Source organism: Panthera leo, chromosome A3, assembly GCF_018350215.1.
Source record: "Panthera leo isolate Ple1 chromosome A3, P.leo_Ple1_pat1.1, whole genome shotgun sequence".
Lineage (NCBI taxonomy): Eukaryota > Metazoa > Chordata > Mammalia > Carnivora > Felidae > Panthera > Panthera leo.
The window spans coordinates 110,293,130-110,320,966 of record NC_056681.1 but is presented as its reverse complement, the minus strand read 5'-3'; the positions used below and the strand labels follow the sequence as shown (position 1 = coordinate 110,320,966).

At 43.9% G+C, this 27,837-nt stretch overlaps 1 protein-coding gene across 2 annotated transcripts in view; it reads left to right on the top strand.

Moving 5' to 3' along the window:
- Positions 1-27,837, top strand: part of CRIM1 (cysteine rich transmembrane BMP regulator 1) — a 189,012-nt gene that overhangs the window by 142,987 nt on the left and 18,188 nt on the right. The window contains exons 9-13 of one of the 2 annotated variants that reach the window (XM_042933263.1): positions 3,938-4,094; positions 6,840-6,961; positions 8,122-8,331; positions 12,106-12,321; positions 16,605-16,826. In XM_042933263.1, the coding sequence (XP_042789197.1) occupies positions 3,938-4,094; positions 6,840-6,961; positions 8,122-8,331; positions 12,106-12,321; positions 16,605-16,826 (927 nt within the window). The remainder of the gene's footprint in view (positions 1-3,937; positions 4,095-6,839; positions 6,962-8,121; positions 8,332-12,105; positions 12,322-16,604; positions 16,827-27,837) is intronic. The other variant, XM_042933264.1, reaches the window with a different exon arrangement.

Sequence of the window (27,837 nt, the reverse complement as noted above, 5' to 3'; positions counted from 1 at the left end):
GTGCTATTGCAACAGAAGTTAAAACCGAAATCATTTAGATGTGCTATTAGTAACCTAACACTTACTGGTATAAGCTGTTAATAACATTATTTTTTAACCAAAAATGTCTGTTGCTGTCACATAGACACAGTCCACTTCAGCTCACTATATGAACTATATGTAGCAAATGAATTAAATGCCATCCATCTTTTGGCATCCTATTCTCTACGTCTTTACATCAAGTGGTTTTCACTGGATTATTTTTAATTTCTCTTCCAGTTTTAACATTCTGTAATTCTAGGAGTTAATAATGCTTTTATTCAGAAACTGATGCAGGCATAGAATATTAGCAAGAAGAAAAAGGCTTCATATTTTTCACGAAATATATATCCGAATCAAATATCTAAAGGTTGTAGCATTAAATACAGGGAAGCAGTCTCCATGTTTTCATTGTAACTCAGAACCAAAGTAATAACTAAAGACCAAAGTCAAGATTGGCACAACTGTTTGTCGTGTTGCATTTCTTTATTTAATAGGCTCAGGGGCTTCACGGTGCCCTTAACTGGTAGGTTAGTGGGAGTTGGCGGTATCCAGGAGTGTGAAGAGCCGCCGCAGAGAAGTGCAGCACAGCCCCAGGGTCATGGTCATGTGGCGCGCTACATGCAGTTACGTGGTTTTCACTCGTGATAAAGAACCGATTCAGTGGTGTCACGTTTCGGCCCTGGGAACAAACAGCACTTTTTCTCCAGAGTAAACAGAGTTTCCTACGTGGCTGTTATCGACCAGCCATAATGCACAGGTTCTGTACTTGGCCATCATTTATCACTTTCTCTTCAGGAATCTTCCCCTATGGATTAAAAAGCATTTTTAGATCATAGTAAAGTCATATTGCTGAAAAATTATGAACATAAAGCCGCCATTCTTTCTTTCATGTTGCCTCAAGTGATGTACTAAAGCTTTTCAAGCAAACTGAACCCTCCCCGCACCCATTTATAAATGAGATATTTGTACTTTGTTCTGCTCTTTATGTAAAGGTTTGCTTTGATGGTACCTTTCTAGTAAGAAAAGTCCATAATTGATACATGGATCTAGGGCTACCTTACCGTCTTTAATATTCTTTCTGAGAAGAAGAAATAATAGAAGATGGTATTTTGAGATGGTTACCAGGTGCCGGTATTTTAGGTGACTTTAAATACTAGCAGAGTAAGTTTTTTCGACCTGTTTATTTTTCTCTTAATATGGCAGCCTTGATGAGAGTGGAGGGATAAATAGCAAGAACATCGATCGATTCATATTCATTCACTCCATTCTAAACGCCATCGTAGCACCCAGGCTATAGAAGTAAGAAAATAGGGCCCCACCCTAGAGCCTCCTTCTGTTAGGGGAACAGAAGCGAGACAGGTCCAGTCTAGAATAGGCCAGTGAGCAGTTCCAAGCCAGGGCGACATTAGAGCATCCTGCCCTAGGTGGCGTAGCCCATCTCCTGTCTGAGTTCTCTGTGTGTTTGTGTAAACATAGCAGCCTTTGTTTGAAATGCTCTTCCATTGCAGAGCAGAGGTAGTTCCAGACTGATGTAGCTTTTATCAGTTAGTTTCAGCTTGGTGAACAACTTTCTTTCAGAGTGAAAGCCAGTCTAGGGTGCCCGGATGCCTCAGTTGGTTAAGCATCCAACTTCAGCTCGGGTCATGAGCTCATAGTTCGTGGGTTTGAGCCCTGCATTGGGCTCTGTGCTGACAGCTCAGAGCCTGGAATCTGCTTCAGATTCTGTGTTTCACTCTCCTCTCTCACTGCCCCTCCCCTGCTTGCACTCTGTCTCTCTCTCAAAAGTAAATACAAACATTTTAAAAAAATAAAAAAAAAAAAAGAGTGAAAACCAGTCTAGATTGAAGTCTATGGAAAAACGACTTTTTTATAGGAGCAGAAAAATATTAAGGCACAAAGGTGCACTGAATCCAAAGTTCAAAGGAATTGAATCCCCAGGGATGCTGACTCTGGGACGTTCTCAGAGCGTTTTTAGTTCCTCTATTTCATACCAACATAATCTGCTTGGTGTCATGACTTAAAATTTCATGTGATAGAAAAATGGGCTCACAACTTCTATTTCATTGTCAGAGAAAGAAATGTGGCTCTGAAGTCTTCTCTCTCCTTCATCATCCCTTAACGATGGAAACAGATGAAAACTGATGACCTTTCAAATCCTATAATTACAAATTTTTAAATGAGCCATTTAGAATTTCACTTTTAAGGATGCAAATTAGTAATCAGTTGCTTCGCAGTATGATACAGACCCACGGGGTTATATTAAATATGTGTAATGAAAGGTTTATGATCAGGACAAAGTAGAAAATTATACCATAAATCACATTTTTCTCCATAAAAGATAGCAAATTAAATATTCGCGTTTTGCCAGCTAAGATTCACAAAAGATTCTATCTTAAAATATTTATGTAAAACATGAACCCATCTCACCTATTAATTGTAGTTCAAGGTTTAATTTTAGATTACAAGATTTGTTTGCAGAGGGTCACATGTTCTGTTTTTCTTAGTAACCTATGCATTATTTACAATATTTATGCTTAAAAGGTGTCCATATAAAATACAGATTCATTTATTATTCCGACAAAAATAGTTTCTGCTTCCCATCTTGCCAGTCCATGCAGAGCAGGAATCAAACATTGCTGTACTTTTTTTTTTGAATGTTTATTTATTTATCGGGGGGGGGGGGGGGAGGGACAGAGAGAGAGAGAGAGAGAAAGATAGAGAATCCCAAGCAGGCTCCACACTGTCAGTGCAGAGCCCCACACGGGGCTCAAACTCACGTACCGCGAGATCATGACCTGAGCTGAAATCAAGAGTTGGACGCTCAGCTGACTGCACCACCCAGGCGCCCCCAAAGTTGCTGTACTTTTGCCATCACTGTCTCAGCCTCTTTAAATTTGGTTGACTTTCAGACTGCATTCAATACAAAGAGGCGTCAGGTTGTCTTAGTGTTCCCCTAGGCATGCTTTTCTTACTGGAACATTTTCATTCCCTATATGAAGTCCTATCTCACACCTTTTGAAATCTTTTTAGAAGACTTCTACAAAGCTAGTATCTCCACTAGCTTCTTTTGCCAATCTCCATAGTATCTTACCCTCCTTTGTTTTAATTCCAAAATAATCTTATAATTAACTGGGGACAGTTAAACATCACTCCAAATTCTGCTAACAGAGGAGAGTTTGAACATTTCAAATAGTGGATAAACATTAATGTAGACATTTTTGCCACATACACTTTTTAGTGTCCAATTAAGCTTATCCTAATACCTGGATATTTGTCAATGGTAGGGAAAAAATATCTAAATGAAACACTGACTGTTTCACTTTATATCATGTGGTTAAGACTGGCTTTTTTTTAAAGAAAGGGTACAAAATCCTTTAGGCTACATGTAATATGCAGTATCATGGGATAATATCTAAAACTCATAAGAGAAAACATTTCTTAACGTTCTATGCGTCAAGAAAACACTCTATGAACATTTAAGAACATGTGTTATTTTGAGCATTTATTAGGAGAAAAATATATAATGAAATTTGGGGTGTAAGTTTCTACTTCTCACCTTTTAACAATACACGGTAAACAGTAGTTTGAGGTAATTCATAATATAAGAACAAATTTCGTGAAAAAAATCACACTCCATTTCACCTGCACCTCAGGCTGTAGTTACCAGCCTGCCCTTCAGCACCAGATCAGAATGCGCTTCAGAAATCTATTGTTCAAAGTTGGGCTTCATTTTGTGTATTGCACGGAGTTCTGTTGGGAGAACCATGAAATAGCAGGTCTGTAACCTTTAACCACTTCCTCATGCTGCGGGAGACGTGAGACATTTACATCTGTGGAGCGAGACTGGAAGATTAGGGAAGGTATAGAAGTGTCCGTGTGTCCCGCAACACCTCACGGCCTCTGTGCTTCTTCACAGGGGAAGAGCGGTGCTCGGGGCTCAAGCGAGGGTGTACTCTGGACTGCCCCTTCGGCTTCCTGACTGATGCCCACAGCTGTGAGATCTGTCAGTGCCGCCCACGCCCCAAGAAGTGCAGACCCATCATCTGTGACAAGTATTGTCCATTTGGATACCTGTAAGTATTTAATTCAGAGGATCTAGTCTTAAGTATCTGTAACTTAATGAAACGTCCACACTTATTTTGTTAGCTGTTTCGTGTGTGTGTGTGTGTGTGTGTGTGTGTGTGTGTGTGTGTGTGTGTGTATGGATGGATCAGTGATGCTGCGAGTCCAGAATATCTGTGCTCGCTTTGTTATGTGAATCGGAGAACAGTAAAAAGAGGGTATAAACACTCAAGTTTTGCTTTTTTATGCAGAGGGACCAGAGCCTTTCTGGCCACTATCCTTTGGGCCTCTTCTCTGAGACTGCCTCATAGCAAGGGCCTTTGGACGCTGCCAGTGGGGAATTGTCATGAGGTCCTAGTATTACACGTGCCACAACTTTTCATAACTGCCCCAGTGACTATTTTGTGATAATGTATTTAATGTGCATTTTAAGTTCAGTGGACAGCCGCTCGTTGGCAATATGGAGCATGCTTATTGGCCATGCCTCGGTATTTTATCTTGGTTCTGGTCTGTAGTTCATACTTTTTAAGGACCAGTACGTTTTATGAATTTCTTTAGAGATAAGAACCATGATTTGTATTTTCAAGTATTCTTTGTTGAGTCAAACCCCGTGGAAATCTAGATTATCCCAGGAGATAAAGACACTTCACATTTGTTTAGTGTCTGTATTAGTGTCTCTTTCTGCCCTTATAGCTTTGTTGGTTCCCTAAAAACTTACCTGTCATAATCTTGTTTTATCATTTTTTTCCCTTGGTTCCCTTCCCTGTCTTTCTGCCTTTCCAATTTGGTATATTTGTGTATTGCTAGTAATTATAAGGGACTTAGATCCATCATCTCTTGCCTGACATTTTAGTTACCATTTTTATTCTTTCTCTTAGAAATTCTGGTTTAGCAGGGTTAGGAGAATTTTAAATCTAATTTTAATCAGATAGTTAAATTAGGAGTGCTCACTATTCTTAGGAAGTCCCCAAATAAATAAATCGTCATTGTTCTTCATCCTAAAATGTGACTGTGATACCAGCACAAGTATAATTATTTCTTAGCTTCACTGCTAATGTTGAATAAAGTGTTATTATCATAATAGTAACTACAGCCAACCTGCTGCAGTATTATGACAGCTCAGAACCAAGGCTGCATTCAAGTCCAGCCTTCACCTTGAAGAGAAATCTCTTAGAGGATTGTGGGGTCCACTTCATGTTCCTATCAGTGAGAGCATTCAGTGCAGACCAGGTGGACCAGCAGAGACAAATGAGTACTGCCTCAGCTAGAACATGTGTTTCAAGGACACCCTCTGAAGGAGGAACTTTGGCCAGACACCATGTGGGACCGTTAGGATGAAGGCGGCCATCAGTGCCCCTTATACATACCTGCTGAGTCGATTGTTACTCTCTGTGTGCAGCCAGGGCTTACGGAAGGATTGGGTGGGTAGATGGACGGATAATAATACATAAAGGAGTGAACAAACAAATCAGATAAAGCCTCAATAGAACTTAAAAAGTGACATGCTGTCTGACATGAGTATGAATAATTCATTGAATTCATTGGTCTCGTTATGGTGGCATAAATAAGATCCTAGTGTTAGGTTCTCATTTCACTTAGCAGATTGTAATTTAACTGTCATGTGGGCAGTGGTATACCGAGGCTTTCCCATGGAGCTGTCTTCTTTTGGAGTTCCTTGATTTATCCAAGATGAAGACAGGAATTTTTTTTCTCTTTTTTCTGTTTTTAGTTGGACACCACTGTTGCCACTTAGGGCTAATGGGGATGAAACCTGAGGGTAAACAGAGTAACTCCTCCTTGTCTGAGGCGCATTAAGTCAAGTAGGGCAGAGCCTGCAGAGGAGATGTGGAGCCTAGGAGAAGACTCACTTCTGTGGCTGGTTGGACACAAAGTGAGCTCCTCTGTAATAGACAGTGACATTCTCCTTTCAGAGAAAATAAGGAATGGTTGTTAAGAATTTTTCTTTTCAAAAAACCTCCACTTAAACTGCTGTGATGTATTTCATAAACACATATTTATTTATTTCACATCATCTTTCTGATCACAGAATTCAGGCACTCTAGTTTATTAAAGGAAAAAGATCATTGATGCAGTCTTTTTCCTTTACCTTGCATGCTTCCGTCCTACCCCATGTACGGAGCACTGTTGAGTCGGTATTATTTTCTAATGAGTGAAACAATGAGCGGACACTGATGGCAGGCTTTCTCAAAGCTTTGATTCTTTCTCACTCTTGGCTGTAGCATCCGCAGGTCTGTGGAGCCTTAACGTTCTCCTTCTGACTTCCCTAAGTTCAGTGAAGCGCTCATTACTATTTTTACTGGTGTCTGAGATCTCTCAGAGATTGGTCCGTGAGAAAGGCCTACTCTGACAAACGAAGGACTCTTGCCCCAGTGCCGGCCTCTAGCAGTGCCCAACAATATATATCCTTCACCATCCTGTTCATGGCATTATACATCCGTCTTTTTTATATCATGGTACTCCTTTTCCTAATTAAAACAACAGTCATGTCATTGGGGTTCTGACGGTCACATCCCAGAAGCACATTAGTACTTGGGCAATTCTAAACCTTGGCCATGGGTGGGTGGCGGTCACGGCCACAGAGAGCCAATTACACATCACTCCATGAGTTTTTGAGAGCGTAAGTCAAGTCATTCTGCTTCATAGCAGTATCACTTCAGTGACCCTTGATCGGAGCATTTGGGCATCATTTGAGACTTTTGGATTTTCTGACCTCTGACAAAATTTTAATTACCCAGGAAGAATAAGCACGGCTGTGACATCTGTCGCTGTAAGAAATGCCCAGAGCTCCCATGCAGTAAAATCTGCCCCTTGGGTTTCCAGCAGGACAGTCATGGCTGTCTTATCTGCAAGTGCAGAGGTAAGTGCGATCGCATGACCCTCCTTCCCCCCCACCCCTCCCCCCACCCCCAGAGCAGACAGGACTCAGAAACAAAGAACAGGAGGACATGATGTAAATGAAACAGTTTCAGTGATGATGGTCTACTCAGATACAAATGTCACTTGCCCATGGGACCATCCCTTTTCCTCATGTCTCATTGGAATAAGAGCTCAGAATAGAATTTAAAATAAACATCTAATAGCCAAGCATATTGCACCAAATTAGTGACTTCTCAGCTCTTCAGTTTCACTCATCTTAGGAACGTTAGCCTAAAGCACCTTTGTCTTGACCTCCGTAGAGGCTGCCTCTGTCCAGCAGTGGCTTGATAGAATTGATGCAGCAAAGAGCCCTTTTAAGAGCCCATGCAGGTGGGTGTGGCTAAGCAGCCTGCTTGTGTATTTTCTGGTAACACAGTTTGCGATGACAGTTTAAACTCGTGCTGAATAAGCACATGCCAGCCTACACCTCTAGATAGGCATGAAGCCTGGGCATACCTTTTGCCTGAGACTTCCCATTCCTGGGATGTCCCTGAAGCCACGTGAGCATGCACACTGACCGCCACCTTTGCCCATAGCCCAGCACCCACTCCAGTATGTTTTAGTTGTCTGCGTGATCCACATACTCAGCAGTAAAAGATCCCTAAGTTTGTTGTGTGTTTTTTTTCAAAGTTAGTTACCACCCTAACAGTGTTCTTAAGGGATCAGAGTAAACAGAAATCTAGTCACTGCTTCAGTTGTTCCATTGAACAAAAATCTGTTAGTTTCAAGAGGCCCAGGATTTCCCCATTGGGTGACTTCTAGAGAGACTATTCGGCATGTATGGAACATAATATACCATTTTCTGTGAAATCAGTGCTCGTTTACTGCATAAAACATGAGCAAGTAGGAATAAAAGGAGTAAAAATAATTGTAATCCCGCCAACAGAGAAACATATTTGCCAGTTTTTTTCCTATTTTTCTTTTTTTTCCAAATTGAGAGCATATTGATTTACATTCTTTTCGTGAGCCTTTCCCGTGTTGTGAGCTGTCCTTTGTACACGTGACTTTTGGTGGCTGGGTAGCATTACCTGGGAGGACACTGCAGGCTGTTTCTCCTGTGCCGTAGCTGCTGCTTGACCAGGCTGCCTTCTGTCTGTCCAGAGGTCCCTGCTTCAGCCGGGCCACCTGTCCTGTCAGGCACATGTCTGTCCATGGATGGCCATCATCATAAAAATGAGGAAAGCTGGCATGACGGGTGCCGGGAATGCTACTGTCACAATGGACGGGAAATGTGTGCTCTGATCACCTGCCCGGTGCCTGCCTGTGGCAACCCCACCATTCATCCGGGACAGTGCTGCCCGTCATGTTCAGGTAAACGCTGGCTGCCATCTTGTGCGCTCCCTCAGCAAAATGACTTCTGCCTTGCAGGGCCTCATCGCATCTTTGAGTGTGGGGGTCTTGCCGGGGATGACCCCCCAGAGCACTTTTCAGCTCTCTGTGCCTTTTGTCAACAACAGCCACAAAATCAGCCAGGTGTTAGCAATGATTAGCCAGAGACCAGAGAAAAAGCAAAAGCCCTAAAACTACTGTCCTCCTTTTTTAATGGTTTACTCAATTACATTGGTCTTTGAACTGTATTTTTTTTTAAAATGTTTGCAGACCTGATGTCCTTTAAAGTCCAGCTCTCCATTTTATGGATAGTGTATTGAGGCTGAGTGCTTTAGTTAATTGGAGGGGATTGATGTTAACTTCATTCCATTAAAGCGTATTATTTATAAAGGACTATTTGAGAGGGAGAGGATTAGTGAAGTCTGTGGCTATTGCCCTTTTCTAAATTAATGGCTATGTGGTATTCTTGCCAAATGGAGATATTTAGAGTGACCACACATCCAAAACATTTAAAATCATAATGCTGGTAATCAAGAGAAGTTGCTAGAAGAACAGACCAGATTATATAACTCATGGGCGTCTGAATTATGGCTGTCAATAACGGTAATTATTACCATAATAGCGCATCTAGTGCCTTTCATCCAAAGAGCTCAATGTAGTTTTATATTTATTATTTCTTTCTCAGTACAGGCCACTTTAAGTTAGGGGAAAATGCACTCAGGCAGTTTTTCATTTGAAAAATAGACGCAGAAATACTAACTCTCTTACCCGAAGTAAAATAGAGTGTCAGAAGGCCACGGAGAAATGAAGTCTCCCGATTCTTGCATCTGATTTCATTTAATGTTGGAATGTGTGTCCTGTCAGATTTCAGAGTCAGGATACCTTCTCGTCCGGTCCATCCCATCCCTCCCTGTGGATGGACCCACCTATGCCGTGGATGCAGTCAGGAGTCAGGAACCGGAGACCTGTCTTTCTCCAGCAGGACAGGCACAGCCTGAGGTGGGGGGCGGGGGCAGGGGGAGGGGTGGCGGCTTCGCCTGCCATGGCAGGGGAGTCCCTATTAGCTCTGAGCTTCTAGGCCCCTCAGTAACTAAGTTATCAGAGAGACAGGCAGCTCCACACCCCTGTAGAGAACCAGATTGTCTTGTCCTCATATGAGTCTTAGGTGTTCTATATCGAAAGTTTCCTTTTTCATGTGTTTTGCTAGTTAAATATGAAAAACCACCGGTATCCACTCAAACAGAAGCTCAATGTGCAGTGTAATGAGACAACTCTGTTGACCCTTTGGGGAAGAAAAAAATCATTTGTTCCAATGAAGACCCAGTGCCTTAATTTTATTTATTTATTTTTTTAATGTTTATTTATTTTTGAGAGAGACATACACAGAGTGTGGGTGGGAGAGGGTCAGAGAGAGACACACACACAGAATCTGAAGCGGGCTGCAGCCTCTGAGCTGTCAGCACAGAGCCCGATACGGGGCTCGAACTCACTAACGGTGAGATCAGACTGGAGCCAAAGTCGGACACTTAACAGACAGAGCCACCCAGGCTCCCCACATCCCCCCCACCCCTGCCGTGCCTTAATTTTAGGCATCAGTGTATGGAATATGGACCACACACCTGCGTCTTTGCCCCACTTGTACTCCGTGAAGAAGTGAGCCAGAGGGCTTCAAATGCGAAGACATTAGTAAGAATAGACAATTGATTTAAGAACTGAAAGTCAGTGGGACTAAAATGAGTTTTCTCTGTTACAGAAATAGCGAAAACTCTTCTATAAACACACAGAGTAATTGACGTATCATTGTGGGTTGCAAATGTCTACATATACATGCATAAAAACATGCGTGTATGTGGTATGTAGGTATATTTTTTTCCAAACATCTTAAGTGGGCTACCACTTCTGGACTCTCCTGATGAGAGACCCCAGAAGTATTGCATTTGGGGACCCCTATTTTAAATATTTTCTCCCCTCTTCCATTCAAGGATCAACTGTTTTCCTTTCTGGGGTAGCTCCTAAACTGTCCTGCTAGAAGATTCACCAGACGATACTGTTTCTCAGGTTTTTTTCTCCTTCTCTCCCTCTGCCTCTCCGTTTGTCTCTTGTCCCCATCTCTGCTGCCACTCACATGGTCTCCTTGAGGCACGGAGTATGGCAGAGAAGCTGGCAAGACATCTGCAAACGTGCCTTGCTTTCTTCCCACCACTTCCTTCTGCACCAGCGTTGAGAAGGGCAGTGATTGGCAAGCCTCTCTAAGTCATTTTGGAAAGGAAAAGGCAGTAAGGGAAAGGCAGTCATGCTTTTCCAGCATTAGCTTATTGCCACTCTTTGGAAAAGTTTTTGTCTTCTCTGGAAACCATCTCGTCCCCCCTCACTTGCATTCTAGTTACTATCCTCTCCACTTGTCTCATCACTGGAGAGTTTGGTCTGGTGGCTTATGAATGTAAGCATTGGCTAGTGTGTCATTTCTCCCTAATCGGTCCACTCGGGCAAAGCTCCAGTCTTTCCTAGTGCCCCTGAGACAAAGCTGTGTTCGTAGTTACCATCTTAGCTGGGAATCCGCCCACAGCACTGTATCTCATCAGAGTTGTGGACTCTCACGCTGACCATCACTTTGAAAGTAACAGCATGGGAGCTCTTCAGAGATTCCAGCTCTGAGCATCTCCGCACAGACAGGGGAGCTGTCCTGGGGCCCAGTTTCCACTGAGCTCCAAGCATGAGCTAGCCGTGGTGTCTCCAGACTGCTTCTCGGCAGGGCTCACCACTGTCAACACCTTCTTGAAACGCTTGTTGTATTTGGATGACACAAGTTTGGTTAATGTCCTCATACTTCTCGTCTCCCTCAGCACAACTTCAGGGCAACTCCCAGTACCGCTGCAGACCTTTTCAACATTGAGCTCCCTCTCTGTCATTATCATCTCACCAAGACACCAAAATCGCCTCTCTTCTGGGGCAAGAAATCATAGTTATCATCAGTTTCTGGGCATTTACCTCTCTTGATGATGACATTGCCAAGCAAATGTTTAGTCTCAGGTGAGGGTTTCCAGACTGTTGATTCTGAAAGAGCATTCCTGCTCCGTTTGCTGCCAGCTAGTCTTGGGGTGTGGCCTGCTCGACAGCAGGATGTATTTCCAAGCATAAACGTACGCAGGATCGTAGAGATAATGAAGTGGATGGGGCACAGACCGGGTTGGAAGTTGTGTTTAATCTGGAGGCATATCCATGATCCAAACAAACATAGTTGGGGTGCAGATTCCCTGTCTGCCCTGAATACCTTGAGTCCTCTGCTCCTCATATGTAACATAGGATCCCAGTACCTACTTCACAAGTTGGTGGGAGGAATAAATGAACCAACACACATAAAACAGCATGGAGATTGGGCCACAGTAAGCTTTCAGTAAATGAGAGATTGTTATTCTAGACACTTCCTATATATTCAGAGATCCCTTAAGAGGCCCTGTTCTCTTCTTGACAGGAAGAGTCCCTCTTGAGGTAATTTAATTCCCTTACTGAATTCTGTCATTACTGTTGACACACTGGGACCGCTTGAACCTCTCTTCTGGAAACCAGCTCTTTCACCGTCCCCTTCTATTCCTGTGCATGGAATATTTCTTCACCGTCGTCTTGCTGAGAACAGAGTGAGATACCCTACCGCCATTTCTCTGTCCCTTCGAGCAGATGACACCAGCTTCTCCAAGGGTTGGCAAGACCGCAGTTGAGTAAATTCTTGTGTCTTGATTTCTTTTTGTCATTTCCCAGATGACTTTGTGGTGCAAAAGCCAGAGCTCAGCACCCCCTCCATTTGCCACGCCCCCGGAGGAGAGTACTTTGTGGAAGGAGAAACCTGGAACATCGACTCCTGTACGCAGTGCACCTGCCACAGCGGGCGGGTGCTGTGTGAGACAGAGGTGTGCCCACCGCTGCTCTGCCAGAACCCCTCGCGCACCCAGGACTCCTGCTGCCCACAGTGCACAGGTAACTGCGCCGTGCCTTGGGACATGCTCGCTGGGGAAGCCTGTGGCTTGGGCTCTGTCACTCTGCAGAGCCAGCAGGCCGGGCTGAGCCCCACGTGGCAGCATGCCACGCCCGGGAGCCAGTCACCCAGGCCGGAGCAGCTGGCAGCCTGCTTCCTAAATTCATTTCCCTCTATCAGCCACGTATATTTATGTAATTAATATGCCTTGCATTTGAGGTGACTTTGAGGGGGAAAAGAGACTGTTTCTTTCTGCCATTCTTGTCTCTTAACCCTACATCTCAGACTCGGGAGATAGCCCTGCTGCAGGAAATTATTCCAGCTGATTTTGCTAATGTGGAAAGTCATCTTTGTCCCTAACAAATGTGAAGAGCAGTTATTGATAAATAATGTAAATAAAATTCTTTGTACGGAAGGGTGGTGGAGATACTTGTGGAATGTTAAACAGAGAATTGATAAAATATGCATCATGTTCACCCCCTCAAATCTGCAGTGACAAATAAATTACGATCCAAAAGTATTAACTTGACTAGCACTGCACGTGCACAGAGAGTAGTGTTTTTACTGCTCAGGTAACCTGCCTTTGCTTGTAAATTCATGGTCATGATTCAAAGATACAAACGTGATGAAATTTTGTCAAGATTTTAAACATAAGTTACTGGTTTTATGACTAAAGTAGCACTCGTAGTTAACACCGGAGTATATTCCTTTTCCCAGAAGGTAATTTGTATATATAACATCGCCAAGTGGACAGCACAGCTACTTTTATTTTGTTGTTGCTTAGCTTTTGGTCTCTTCCATTTAAATCAATAACCATTTGCCTTCTAAATGTATATTCTTAAGAGTAGTTTTACTCAGTAAAACATAAACCCATGTGTTTCATTACTTTTTTTTTTTCATTTTTTTTAATGTCTATTCATTTTAGAAAGAGAGCACGCATGCACAAGCGGGGGAGGGGCAGAGAGAGAGGGAGACACAGAATCTGAAGCAGGCTCCAGGCTCCGAGCTGCCAGCACAGAGGCTGATGTGGGACTCGAACTCACAAACCATGAGATCATGACTTGAGCCAAAGTCGGACGCTTACCCGACTGAGCCACTCAGGCGCCCCTCATTACTTTTTTGTTTTTTAATCACTACTTTATTCACGTTCAAACCCTTATAATGTTTTTTGGTTCAGTTCCTAAGGGGAATGGACACCCCTGTGCACTGGCTTTGCGTTTATTAACTTACACCTGGGTGGCTTGTCTTTTCTTAACATACAACCTGAGAGAGAGTTCAGTCATAGCTTTCCTCTTAAACATTAGGATTTATTGCTTTATATATCAGTATTCCAAACATTCCTCTTATATTTGAATAAGAGCATTTCTGGAATGCTATTATTTTAAAATAAGTCACCTTTGGGGCGCCTGGGTGGCGCAGTCGGTTAAGCGTCCGACTTCAGCCAGGTCACGATCTCGCGGTCCGTGAGTTCGAGCCCCGCGTCGGGCTCTGGGCTGATGGCTCGGAGCCTGGAGCCTGTTTCCGATTCTGTGTCTCCCTCTCTCTCTGCCCCTCCCCCGTTCATGCTCTGTCTCTCTCTGTCCTAAAAATAAATAAAAAACGTTGAAAAAAAAAATTTAAAAAAAAAAAAAAATAAGTCACCTGACCCATAATTGATCTTCCCGAACTTTCCATTCATTGTTATGTTGCAGCAATTTTAAAGAGTCTTAAAATGCAAAACATTTTCTTCACAGTGAATTTGAACAGTAGTGTTGATAAAGGGTGTATTTCACATCTGGAAAAAGACCATCTCTAATCTTAGGATGTTTGCCTCCTAACATAGTCCAGAAAGGAGACATATGTACAATTAGAAGAGTTGTGTCCCTCCTGATGATTGTTTCCCCTAGGGTGCCCTGTTATGCCCTCTGTCCTTCCACTTTCCCCCTCCTCTAGCCTGGGTTTAGAGCAAGGTCTGGAAACAGAAATAGGTTCACCAAGATCGAGCATCCTTGCAGGTGGTGATTCTTCGCCAAAGTAAGAAAGAGAATGGAATAACACTTCTTTCTTTTTAAAGGTTTATTAAATTCTCTTTCATCCTTTACTGTTTAGAGTTTGAAAGAAGCATAGCACAGAAGAGAGAGGGAGGTAGAATAGAAATAAAAGGAATGGATGAGCGCCAACCAAGGAATTGGTAAAAACAAAGTTTAGGACTCAGTATTTGGAATCAGAAGTATAAAGACGGGGTCTCTGGAGCGGGAGGAAAATAGGAAGAGAGGCCCAAAGAAGGAAGATACCATGGGCAAGATTCCCAGATGACCTGGTCAGCTAGGGTTTGGTTAGGGGTCTCCTGCCCGGGGGAAGGAGTCCCCAGAATCTGCATCTCCGCCCTGGCTCCTGTTCCAGCACTGACAGCAGCTACCAGTGTCCCCCAGGGTCTTCTCTAGGCCTCAACAAGAGGCCTCCAGACTCTAGAGTATTCATTTCACTTGGTACTTCTTAGCTCCATCACTGCTGTCCCTGTCCTCTTCTAAATTTTTAGACATGAGGGTGGATACTGCTTGCAAGAGCTAAGCTGTCATAACCCAGAGGACCCTCAGGGCAAAATTATCCCTGGAAATGGATGACCCTGAAAAGGTCACTGAGAAGGGAATCCCAAACCCCCCATTTTTAACCCATATGGAATTCATCTATGGAACCATCCCTAAAGTTGGACCGAGAGCACATTTGGAGCAGTGGAACCAATGTCTCTTTTTCACTTGGGAATACCTTTGGGACTGGCAGTAGGAGATACGGTTCCATCACTTCCAGGAGAGGGCATGGCACCCATTCCATTTTTTGTTTTGTTTTGTTTTGTTTTGTTTTGTTTTGTTTTGTTTTGTTTTCCCAAAACAAAGCAACTGCCTTGCTCCTCAGAGAGGCTCTTGTCAAATCAAACTTGTTGACTGTAGGACGTATTCGTGAGGTGGATGGAAGGAGAATGTGTTGGCTATAGGACGTATTCTTGAGACGGATGGAAGGAGAATGTGACATTTAGAGCTTCTACATCACTGTAATAACTGCCTATCTTAGTTAGTTCTGTTTTGTGACTGCAAATAGCAGACTTCGTGAGACTGATTCCAAGAGGAGGATATGATCATTCTTTTGACCATGTGGCCACTGAGAAAATGTAGAGGTTTGCCGGGTAGGACATCATGGCTTTTTCCAAGCTCTTGACTGGTGAAGGTGGTTGCAAGTGCTTTCTCTTAGCAGCATTGTCACATTTCTGAACTAGGAACCTCACTATCCTGTTTTTCTTTGTTCTACCCCAGTCAGGTTTCTGCTTGAGGTTACAGCTTTTCTTGTGATTTCAATGGATGCCAAGACCCAAAGAGATAACTGGGTTTTCTGGTAACCTTCTTTTCTGTTTCAAGTTTGACCTGAGAACCCTCTGGTCAAAGTCTTTAACAAAGACGCAGACGACTTGCAGATGATGTGGGTGCCTCCTTATTGAGTAATTTAGATTTCCCATTATCTCTTAGCCATTAACGTGAATGCCTGAACATTGGGATGTTATAAATGGGTGTTTTGAAGGTGCAGTGAAAGTCTGTTTGGATATCGATTGGTTAAGACTGCACATAGCTGCACATAAGAGGAGAAACCCAGCTACATTTTTTAGACAGATAGAAGTTTCTTTCACATACATTACAAGAAGTGCAGAGGCAGGTGTTTATCGGCATTGATCATTGTCTTAGATATGTAGAGGTCCGTCTCCTACAGGTACGATAAGGATATTACAGCTACAGACAACACACTCACATTCCAGGCGGGAGGAATGTGAGAGTTGCACCACATCTGCGCTTCTATTAGGAAAGCGGAAGCTTTCCCAGAAATCCCTTCATTAGCCATTAAGTCCCATTAGCCACAACCAGGTGACAGGGCCACCCTTAGTTGCAGGGGAGACTGGAAAAGCAGGGAGCAGGATCGTCTTGTTTGACTTACACCTGTTGTGATCCAAACCCTCCACCACCCACCCCACCCCCCAAAACCAGGATTTGGGTAAGCTACAGAGGAAGAGGAGAGAGGATGTTGTACAGACAACTAACAGATTCTCGGTAACAGGTCTTTTGTGGTCCTTATTGTCTTGCGTTCGAAATTCAAGACCCTGCCCAAGTCAGACTTGCCATTTCATTCCTGAGTCACTTATAGGAGGCACACTGAACCACAGTGACTGAGTGTGCTTTTTACGAGACACAGTGAAATTTGCTATGTTGCACAGGTGGCCTATAGCATCTCCTTTTCTCTGCTGACCTTATGTTCGTTTTTCCAGATGAACCTCTTCAGCCTTCCTCATCCCATAATGAGAGCGTGCCTAGTTACTGCAAAAATGATGAAGGGGATATATTCCTGGCAGCTGAGTCCTGGAAGCCTGACGTTTGTACCAGCTGTGTATGCATGGATAGCGTAATTAGCTGTTACTCTGAGTCTTGCCCTTCAGTATCCTGTGAAAGACCTGTTTTGAGGAAAGGCCAGTGTTGTCCCTACTGCATAGGTAAGACCATGAAAAAAAATCTTGGGTTTCTACCATTGGCCACTAAATCTACATTGACAGCCATTTGCCTAGATCAGTTAATGTTTCTGACATGTGACACAGAGCCAAAGCGCTAGTTTCAGGAGGGTGATGGGGAAGACGTGTTCGCAAGGTAAAACATATTAAGAATAAAGAAATGCTGTCTCAGAATGCCATGATGATATAGCACTGTCATGTTCTATTGGGCTCCTTTGCTGTTCCAGGATGTTCAATATTCAGCTCCCTTTCTCCACCCTGTTATTTACAGCGGTCTTTCTGTTCACAGAGAAACACCATGTCCCATATTAAGGTACACTTAGCACATAGAGCTCGCTGCTGCCTTGAGATCAACTGAATACCAAATACTGATTTAGTGTCCCCGGTATTCCTCTGTCTGCTGACACTTAGTTGATTCCATTTAAACCAAGCAGTTGTCCATGTTGAGGGCCTTCGGGACACAAAGTGAGGCCTGAGAAACTGACAGAATCCTCTCCTTATGACGCATGGGGATACAGCTTTTCAGCAGGAGACATATGTATGTTTGCCCCTGACGTCTATACTGAAATCGGTCCTATGGATATAAGCCAGATGCTGTTCTGGAGTCCAGAAGGCAAGGCTCAGACAGCTGGCAACTCTAATAAAAGCACAGTCCCCACTCCCAAGGCTCTCACTCTCTTTCATTGCTTTCGTATTGAGTAGAGCTCATGAAGTCAAGTGAAAGACAATGTATGCCTCTCAAGCCAGTAATGAACGTGTAATCAGAGTAGCAGGTGAAAAATTAGGCAAGCCGTATTAATTGCATGTATTGTGCATTTACTGTTGGAGATTCTTGCATGCTTTCTAGATACAAGTAATTCTGTATATTTGGGATGATACTTGAGGAATAGGAGATGATCTGGCCACAGCGCTTTGTACCAGTTTCCAAAGGAGAACCGATGAATGGCACTCAGGTACCTGTTGGCCACAACTCAAGCTTATCAGGACAGCTCCCTCTCCTTGACTGTGTGACCTCTGGCCACGACAGGAGGCCACTTCCTCTGAGTCTTATTTTGTGTGTTGGTATAAAAGCGATGCAGAGATTCTAAAAACACAATTTCTTCCCTCAGGAATTTTACAGCTAGATATTTCTCAGTATAATGGCCATAGAGTATTAAAATGTATGTTTGAAAGCTGGATTCCCTTTTTTTAATAGAGTGACCACTTATGTAATTTATTCTTCAAATCATGATGCTTTTGAGAGAGAAACAGGGGCTGTTAATTATGATGGGACAACAGCTCTAGACCAGGAGTATCTGAAGCAAATCAGGACCTACGATTGCCCTACCTTTTAGTGACCAACACATTGGGTTTTTCTGTAATACCCATAAGCTTCCTAGCTCCCAAGTGGAGCCAAAAACAATGTGTCAAGTCATACATCCAACTTAGTGCTGCTTATTTTTTCAAAGAGCTGACCGGAATTTAGACAAAAAAAATGGCACTGCCTTTGGTGAGATATAAATAAAAGGCGTAACTAGGCCACCATTTCAGGCTAGGGGATTAGCAGAAAGGAGAAATGTACAACCACTACAACTGCCACTACCATATTTAAATATCAAAACTCCAGTACAGGGGTTTTATGAATCCACCAGGGGCACTTGGATCATACTTAGAAAAGAAACCAGGGCCCAGGAGGCTGAGAATTCCATGTTACCTTCAGAGGAAAGATCTGACAGTGAGTCTCTTGTGTGTTGAAACTTCTCAGATTATTTTGTTTAGATAGAAAAAGTTCTTGTGTTTTGCTGCTTAACCGGTAAATTTGTAATTAGTAAATTACTGAACTAGTACATTTGTTTGCATGTAATAAATAGTAAATCACTTCTTTTTCAAAGCCAATGTGACAAATTTAAACTCATGGAAAGAAACCTAGAAGCAAGAGTAGTCTATGTCTTTCTCGGTTTTGTTTTTTGCTTTTTGTTTTTTGTTATTTGCGGGGCTTTGGGGTTTGCTTTTGTTTTTGATTTGTTTGGTTGTTTCTTTGGCCTTCATATTTCCTCTTCCAATTCTTGCATGATTTAAACTGTACATTCTTCTTTAGTGTGGACAGTTAAATGCCACTCTGGTCCACATTTTTTACTTTGATTTTAAGTTAGTTTGCAAGCACTTTCACTACATTTTTGTTCGTACAAGCTCATAATAATAAAGTGAAATTGTGTTTCAGTGGCAGGTGTAATTGTATTATATATAAATCTAAGGCTTATCTTCAGGAGAACATATTGGGGAGGCTGAAGATTTGATGAGTAATACTGTATACTTTTATTCATTCATCTTAATGCTTCATACATGTTGTTCTATTATTAAAATAGTCACTGAGCCCCTTCTGTATACATCATACATATTTTGCAAGTAGCCTTATTGGATTAGTCTTCATCCTTTCTCCCCCTTATGTCCAAGCATACAAAGTCAAGTTCAGTCCCTGTGATATGGAGATTCCCTATCTGCCTCTCCAGTTAGCTCCCTTGGCCTCTTCAGGCTTGTTCTCTTATCAGCTTCTCTTCAGCCTGGTCCCTTGTAAGGGCTCCAAGCCCGGCAGCACTAGCACCCTGCAGGCAGTTACCGGCTGTGCCTCAGTGGCAAAGCTGGCATCACCATCCAGAGATCACTAGCAAAGAAAAAGACAGGCCATCATTTTGCATGTCCTAAAGCACCAGATTATTTGTCCAGGAGGTGCAGAGGACCAGTGCTTGCATGGTCTCCTGCTTTGGGCTTTCTCGGTTTGAAACCAGCTCTTCTTAACGTAGATCATCTGTTCCCGGGGCCACGTGTGCCTCACCCCACCCAGCCTGCAGTGCTGACCTCACCATGGCCATGGGTCCCTGAGTGAACTAATTAGATCTCTCAAATACAGATTTCCAAAAACCTCAAACCTGCTTTTAATCTGACCTTTTTTTGTACTGATAAAACCCCTAACCAAAAGCATGCTTCCTTCACCTTGCAAAGTATCCTTTTCTCTTACCGTAAGAGAATTGAAAAGTGGTGATCCTACGGAAAGTAGTATAATTATGAATATTTGTGTTCTTTTCAGCTAAATTATCAAGTCACTAATGTGCAATGATAATGCTTCTCTTTTGATGTGTGAAGGCCTCATATTATGTGTGCTAATTTAATAGAATGTGTAATACAGACATAATTAATAGGATTGATGATTAATTTTGAGAAGTGAACAGCTTTGTCTCATTACCGATAATACCCATCATTTGGGAATTCATCCTCGTACTAGAAAGAAACTAAGTAGTAATTACCCAGTCATTTTAGTGAAACATTTTCTGATTCCCTCATTTTTTTATATTCCAGTTTCCTACGCAAATACACACGAATTTAGATTTTATTTTCAGAGGCTTTTTGACTGTTACGATGGCTTGCAGGATGGGGAGCAAGAATCAAAAGATGAGCTGAGCGCATAAATCAGGTGAAGGTACAAGGTGCGGTGGGAATCGTAATGTGTGATGGCAGGTTTGATACGTGGTTTCTCATAAACAGCAGATGCCCTCACTGTGACACACTTCACCACGCACACGTGGCCTGATCACTGACCGCATCCCACATGCCATTCCGGACCCTTCGTAGAGCAAAAAGAATTCCAGTGAGGTCTTTAGTCCATCCCTCCTCCAGGACAGTTAACAGTCCAGCCCTCACACAGTCAGTGCCTGTGGGGATGCCTGCCCTGAGGGTGATGCCCTGACCGCATCCCCCTCCCTCTGCTCTGATGTTCGTGTCGGTGATGCTTCTGCCGAGGGCCAGACGGCTTCTGTGCGGGGCACCGTCAGCATTCCAGTGGACCCTCAACCACGTGCAGGGGTTTAGTCATTCCCGGGCAAACATATAGAGCGCTACATTCGTCATGAAGATTTTTCTGAATTCAGCTTGTGGGGTCTCCAAGCCTATATTGTTGCAGCATCACGCCTGCTCTTGACTTTGGACATTCAGATGCACAGGTGTGCCCCTCGATCGAGCCAGTCTGAACGGGACCATTCTCGGGTAGGCAGCCCCTGTGTTGGCCCAGTCCTGTTATTACTTAGTGCATACAATATTGTTTCGAAACTTAGGGTTTGGCAGCTATGTATTTATTTCTTTGTAACCATGTGTTACTTTAGAAAATATTTGAGGTCAGATATTTAAAGTCCTGTTTGCTGGCTGGAAATCTGAGTCCGTGCATCTTTTTCACTTGAGAAGTTTTTGTCAAAGGTTAGTCGCTTGCGTGTATTTGTGTGTGTGTTTATATACGAGAGGTATGAAATTGTGTATTTGTAGGTTATGAAAGTGTACATACAAGTTATAAAATGTGTACGTGTGATGTGAACAAAGTTAAGATACCCCGATTATATATCTTTAAGTCTAGTATCTTTTAAGTGTCGCTAAGTATCCCATATCTTTCAGAGTCTGTGAAAATGATTTTCCAGCAGACTGATTAGAGATTGGCTATTTTTTATATTTATTATATATAAATATTTGAGGTAGAGCTTTTATGTGGAATCAAGGCGGCTTGGCACACTCCACTGGTTGCGATGGTTGTCATTCTATTTCCTCTCTATTGTGATCTTCAATTAGAAGATGATGAATAATATTTCTCCTTAATAGCGGCGGTATCTATAGTTTCTATCAAGTCAGTCTATTATACAGCATTCATTTTTGTTTAGTTTTCTGTTTATGATAATGTTAACTTGTTTAGCTATCTCTCCTTAGAGATTACAAATATCAACAGTATCTCTTTGGAACATCTGTTGATCGTTGTGTATTTAACTCTGCCCAGGAATCAAACATAGCAAATACTTAATTCCTCATCTCTAAGACATACAGTTAAGTCACACACACACACACACATACACACCCCGGTGAGGGTACTTAAGTCGACACAGCGTGAGTGCTCACTTGGGTCAGTACAGTTACAGCTCTTCTAACAGAGTGCAGCTGATCTGGGCCACATGCCAAATCGATTCTGATCGCTCCCTTGAAAGATGGCACCTGCCTTTCTGCAAGAGGTGGTGTACCTCGTCCTGCACTCTTACCTTAATCGCCCACCACTGCCTCATCACCATATTGTGGTCGGTGTGGAGACAGCATGCTTTCTAAGGCCCCGTAGCACAGCTGCTTGGGGCAGTGTGCCACCCACACACCTCAGAGCTTCCCAATCCCTTTCATGCTTCCGGATGGCACCAGGGGAGAGAAAATGCAGCTCTTTTGGTTTTTGTTTACTTTGAGAGGCCAGGCCCATTTGAGGAGTCCGTGAACTTGCGGTGCACGATCCACCGCGAGTCCAGAAACAGAGCCCATGGCATTTGTCATCAGGGCACACCACCGTCAGGAAGAGCCCCGTCTGCTTCCCGCACATCCTTCAGAGCTCTGGGCTCCTGAGGTCCCAACACAGCAACCCAGGTGGTCCCAGAAGGTGCCGATGTGATTAAACAGAAGGGAAGGGGAGCCGGATGCTTTTCTGCGTGCTGTTTAGAGGGTGAACGGCTGCAGACGTTCTGGTTGTCACGTGCTGTACTGACTTTGGAATGGGTCTCAAGTTGCCGCAGCAGAAATAAAGAGTGACTGGTTTCAGTTGGTCTACCCTGCACCCTGGGAAGCACCTCATCCTGCTCATGCCATATGCAGCTTTCTCTTTGCACCTCAGTGTCCTAGGCCTTAGCTGTGTAAACAGAAATTCCAGTGGTTCCAACCTCCGAGTGGCATTGTCCTTATCTGGGCACCAGCACAGTCTTATTTTCAAGAGGTCTGTTGCACAGAAGGGAGCCTGGCACTGGTGTCTTCGCCTCTTGTTTCTGTCCAGGAGACCAACCCTGATTTTGGACTCTCGAGTGGTTGGGGGAAAGACCCGCCCCCCTTCCCCCGATATGGAAGGTTATTTCTGATAAGGAAATGTATTCAGACCTGAAGTCACTCAGCAGACCCTCTGGAGGCTGCTGGCGGGGTGTTTGGACATTGGGCTGTGACGGCAGGACCCGCTCTGGGAAGTCCAGTGGCTTCCTCCTCAAGGTTTGCGTAACAGAATTCTGTACTCTTTTACATGGAAAGCTTCCCTTAGGTCATAAAGCAAGTGCTATGTTTTCCTTATCTTCATCTTTCATTGTTTCTGCCTTTTAGACTACGTTATGTGTTTTCAAAATGGTTTCTGTGTATAATCTCCATGAAGGATTGTAGGCCTTGTAAGAGATGGGACCTCAGTTCAAGTTGAAAATGGAATATTTCCTTGAACTTCCATCCATGAAGTGCTTAATCGATCCATAGCAGACACTTAATGCATGGATTAAGTCCCATTACTGAAAAATTCTGTCCTCTGCATGCTGTGGGAATCAGCCACAAGTCCTCATGTTTACCAGTTTGGGGAGGTTTCTGTTCGTGGAACTCAGGAAAGTTTATAATTTTTCCAGTAACTTTATTTCCTATTTTCTCTAGTATGTTGAAGAAACCTGAAAGGCCCCTTTGGCTTTTATAAATGCACCTAGACTCCCACCCCAAGAAACAGAATAAAATAAAACACAAATGGACTTCCAAGAAGGGTCTTAAAATGGTTGTCAGGTCTGCTTTCAAAGTATTTTAAGACATACAGAGAAGTAGGTGTTCGCCTACATGCCAACATTTGTCTCGGGTTTTGGTTTTTGTTTTGTTTTTTTGGTCTTTGTTTTTTTTTTTACAAAAATGAGTTAAGAGCAGATGTTTTATTTACTAGAAGCCAAATGTTATAAGGTACTCAGGTTTTGAGTTAAATCAATAAATATTTTTTGCGTTTTTTAGCCAAAAACATTTAATCATGTGCTGATAGGATTACAATGTATTAGATCTCTGCCTCTCTGAAATTATCTAGACCACCTGCATTTTAGCAAGACGTCAGTTGCATTCTGCTTTTCCATTCTTTTTCCAGTCAAGTAAGGCCCAGTGGGCCAGCACGTTCAAACTCCGCCCTCATCTGTGCCCACCAGCCTCCGTGCGTCGCTTAGTGACCTGTGAATTATTTGCTCAGATTCTTTCAGCGTTGTGGTTTGTTTCCTCTTTACGTAAACAAAAGTAAAGCTGGTTTCTCAAACAGGAGACACACACAATCGATCTCTTCTCCAAAGGGAGAGTTCATGCCCAGCATGTGCCCACCTTTGGGATACGGAAATGAAGGGGATATCACAAGCCGGGGATTTGGGTATTTTACCAGCTAAAAGAAGATAAAATATAATAGTAGCGTTCTATTCCTCTGCGGCAGTTAGAGAAAGGTTGCTGCAGTGCCACGTTAAATTTATAAGCTAAAATGTTTGAAAGTACTTCCCGGGCACTTCCTCAGGTCAGCTGCGTCCCTGGTGGTTCTTGACTGCCTCTTCCACTCCCTTGTCTGAATCCCCTGTTCCCCGTAGGGTGCCCCGTGGCTTCTCACACCTGCCGAAATGATCACACTAATGCTCTCTGTAAGTCCCTGGGCGGCAAACTTAGGATACCAGATAGCAGTATAGCATTGTTAGCATGGCCTGCAGTTGGCCTGTGGGTCTGGACCTGGGAACCTGGGAAGCTGATGAGATCCGCCAGATCCAGGAGCCTCTCATCAAGGGTGGAGACCTCATCTGCCTCGTGCACTGCTGCGTCTCCAGCGTGCCAGCGTGCCAGCGTGCAGCACCGTGCTGTGCACCGCAGTGTGGCAAAAGGACAAAGCACCCCTCTCCACTACTGCCGGGGATTACTTTGCAGTAGGACTTAATCCGAGAGTCAGAACTGCATTTAGTTTCTTGGCCTGGGATCCCAGAGCAAATTACTTTTCAGGACTCTAAACAGTACCCTGGAGATTGGAGAGAGCTGATGCCTTTGGTAAAGCCACCTGCTTTCCTCCCAGGAAGTGACTCCCACACTGACACTCTGCCTTTAGGACTGCCACACCCGCATTTAGAACCTCGAGTGTCTACACAGGAAAGTTGTCTCCTGGCAGCAGTTGAAGAGTCGAGTAGAGCGTAGTTTCAAGGGCATCTTACTTTTCAGGTCCGTCCACAGAGGCAAGTGGGGGAAACAACCAGGAGATGCTTCCTTTTCAGAGGCCAATGTATATCCCTCATCATGGTCAGGGTCAGAGTCAGAGCAAGGCCTGAGCTCCCATATCGGGGGCTTCTGAAACACTGAGTGGACCTTTATAGGGGAAGCAAACAACACAGCTGTGCATTCTGGGGTTTCCCCACCTCTTAATTAGCTTTATGGTGTAATGGGAGGATAGCTCGAGAGCAAGAGCAAGTCCCAACTTTAACAGCCTGTTAAGACTTCTTATCTTTAAAAGAAGTGAGATGGCGAAGTTTAAACAGTGGGAGAAGTCAGCTTGAAAGGAGTTAACATTTCAAGGCCTTTGCTGCTTCTTCCTCCCCTTTTGTAGGAACCAGAATCAGGGAAACTGGAAAGAAAAACAAAAATGCAGAGTTCTCCAAACTGCCCCCACGGAAAGACATGGCATACTTTTATCGTAGTCGTCCGTGATGCAATATAATGTTGCTTATACTTGAGTCCAAAAGAGACAAGACCCGTGTCTGTGCGCTGAGTCACACGACCCCACAGAAGGAGTCGCCGTGCACGAGTTCTCCGGGTGCCTGACGCAGCGTTGGTGAGGACTCCAGCACCAGGTCTCCTTCCTACAGTAGAGACTTTGTTTCTGAAGGAGGCCCAAAGTCCTTCCAAGCCTGGTCTCGCGGATGAGAGAGGCCAGAGCCGAGGAAACAAAATACCAGAGCTGCTCTAAACCAAGGAGTGGCCATAAAATAGTAACTGTCTTCATTGCATGGGTCAAAACTTGGCTGTGGACGTCTCTGCCAAAGGAAAATTCCAGAGCTGTGTGAGGCAAGGGCAGTATTGCTGGGATACGTTCATAGCCCTCTGCAGTGACTGCTTAGAAGAGGAGCACATTTGTTTGGATATATAACTCCTGATGTGTTTGTCCTAAAAATAACCTGATTATATTAGTGTCATATCTCATGTTTTTCTTGGAACGTTCTCCTCTAATCCTCTTCTTCCGAGAGAGATGTTAAATAGAGATGCGCCTGAGAAAGGCCATGGGTCCTCAGTAACCACTTCGTTATCTCTGTTCCTCCGTAGGGCTGTGCCAGATACGTGAGGCAGTCAGTTAAAAGGTAAATTACCTTTGAAGACAAAAACCTTAAGCCCCAACAAACGTAAGGGGTAGGAAAAGTGCCCATTTGCTAGGTAGTAAGTGATAACCACGTTCATGTGTCTGACACAAGGAGGTAGCCCTCCCTGAGGTTATCCTTCTGGGTACATGGTGGGCAGAAGGTGTGGGGACTATGCAGCCGCACCTACAATGTTCCCGTCCTGGCCTTGCCACCTCCTTACCATGTGTCTTGGGCAAGTCATGTAACTTCCCCTTGCCTCACTTCTCTGAGAAATGGGGGTAATATCCTGTCCTCTTGGGCTGTGGAGATCAAAACGGAACTGACTCATATAAATCAGCACAGTGGCCCATACATAGTGGGCATTCAGCAAATGGATTACTATTATTGGATATCCAAGAATAAAAATCATGTCATTGTCCGTGTAAACAAACCAGTGGGAGTGATAAATAGAGCAGTCAAATGGCATGGCCCACTCAATAGCCAAATACAAACTGTGTAGAGCACTTTTAGTTGAACGTTCCCGTGTCTCCATTTCTACATCCTTCTTCAGCCAAAGTGCTTAAAATGCTTTTGTATGTACTTCCAACTAGACTGTGCTCTTTCCCCTAAAAGACTATGGCGACTTTATGAGTTAGAACCTCAAATTACATAGAACGGCCACCACGTCTTCCTGTAAACCGACTCGTTTCTAAAACTCTCTGACCGTTCTCAGGTTCACCCAAATGTGCCGTGGAAGGAGGTGTTACAACCAGTAACCCGGAAAAGAAAGGGCCTGTAAGAAGCAGGAGGCTCCAGAATCCGTCAGCCAGCACAAATGACTCTATACTCTCAGGCCTCTGTTTAGATCTTTGCCTTTCAGGTGACATGTAGTCAAAAGCAGAAATATTTGTATAAAGCCTCATTAACCAAACTCTAGCTGATTAATCTGGGCCACGTAGCAGCCACCCTGGAAACGATTAATCAGGGCTCTCCTAAACCAAGAATCCTTCATTTATTTCACCCAAAAATTCAGTAGAGTCTTAAAGGTGACTTCGTTTTAAAATGTGTTTGAAGAAACAGACTTACGAAATGTATCGATTTTGTGGTTCAAACTGGTCAGATGTGAAGATACCGTAGAAAACCACTCCTTGCAAGCGGTGGAGGGCAAGTGTCTCCCCGTTCCTGTCTCTGAAATGGGTCTCTAATCGTGGCTTGAAGTGCCTGTCCTCAAGCTTGCCACTCCTGGCAAGATGCACGCACAGCTAACCGTGGCTTACCCCGAGGCAGCACGTTGGAACCAGCATGGCCTTTCCCTGAAGGCATTGTCTTCTTTCCAGAGAGGACCAGGCATATTGGAGACCACATGAAGAAGGTTCTGTGTGTTCCTGGAATAGAAGGAAAGGATCCAGCCATTAAGTAGACCTCGTTGTAAAGAACTCGAGCCTTGCAGTCAGATGGAGTCAGGGTGTATGTGGGCTCCACCACTTACTGGTTTGGTTACATCAGGTTCCTTCCGCCCTCTGAATCTGCGTTTCCCCAAGAGTGGACTAGACTGCCCTACCTCTCGGGGTTTCCGCGAGCCCAGATGGCGTGAAGCCCTTCAGCACCATGGATGCTCGGCAGGTGCTCTTGGGTCCTTCAGTATTTGGCTTCTGGATCCTTCTTTCAAAACCATCTGGTGTTTCTCTTATCTCTGCCATCTGCCTCTTCTGACCTTCAGTCGTTAAGAAGGTCAGCTCTGAGAGTGCTGGTCGCTCGGTTCTTAGATCTTGTGGCCTCACTGAGCGTTTGGACTTCTGCACAGACTTTGAGGTCCCTCAGTCTGCGGCCAAGTCCCTTTCAGGGTCTTTTTTGAGGCACTGGGCCCCTTTTAACTCCCTGCCACCCCCAAG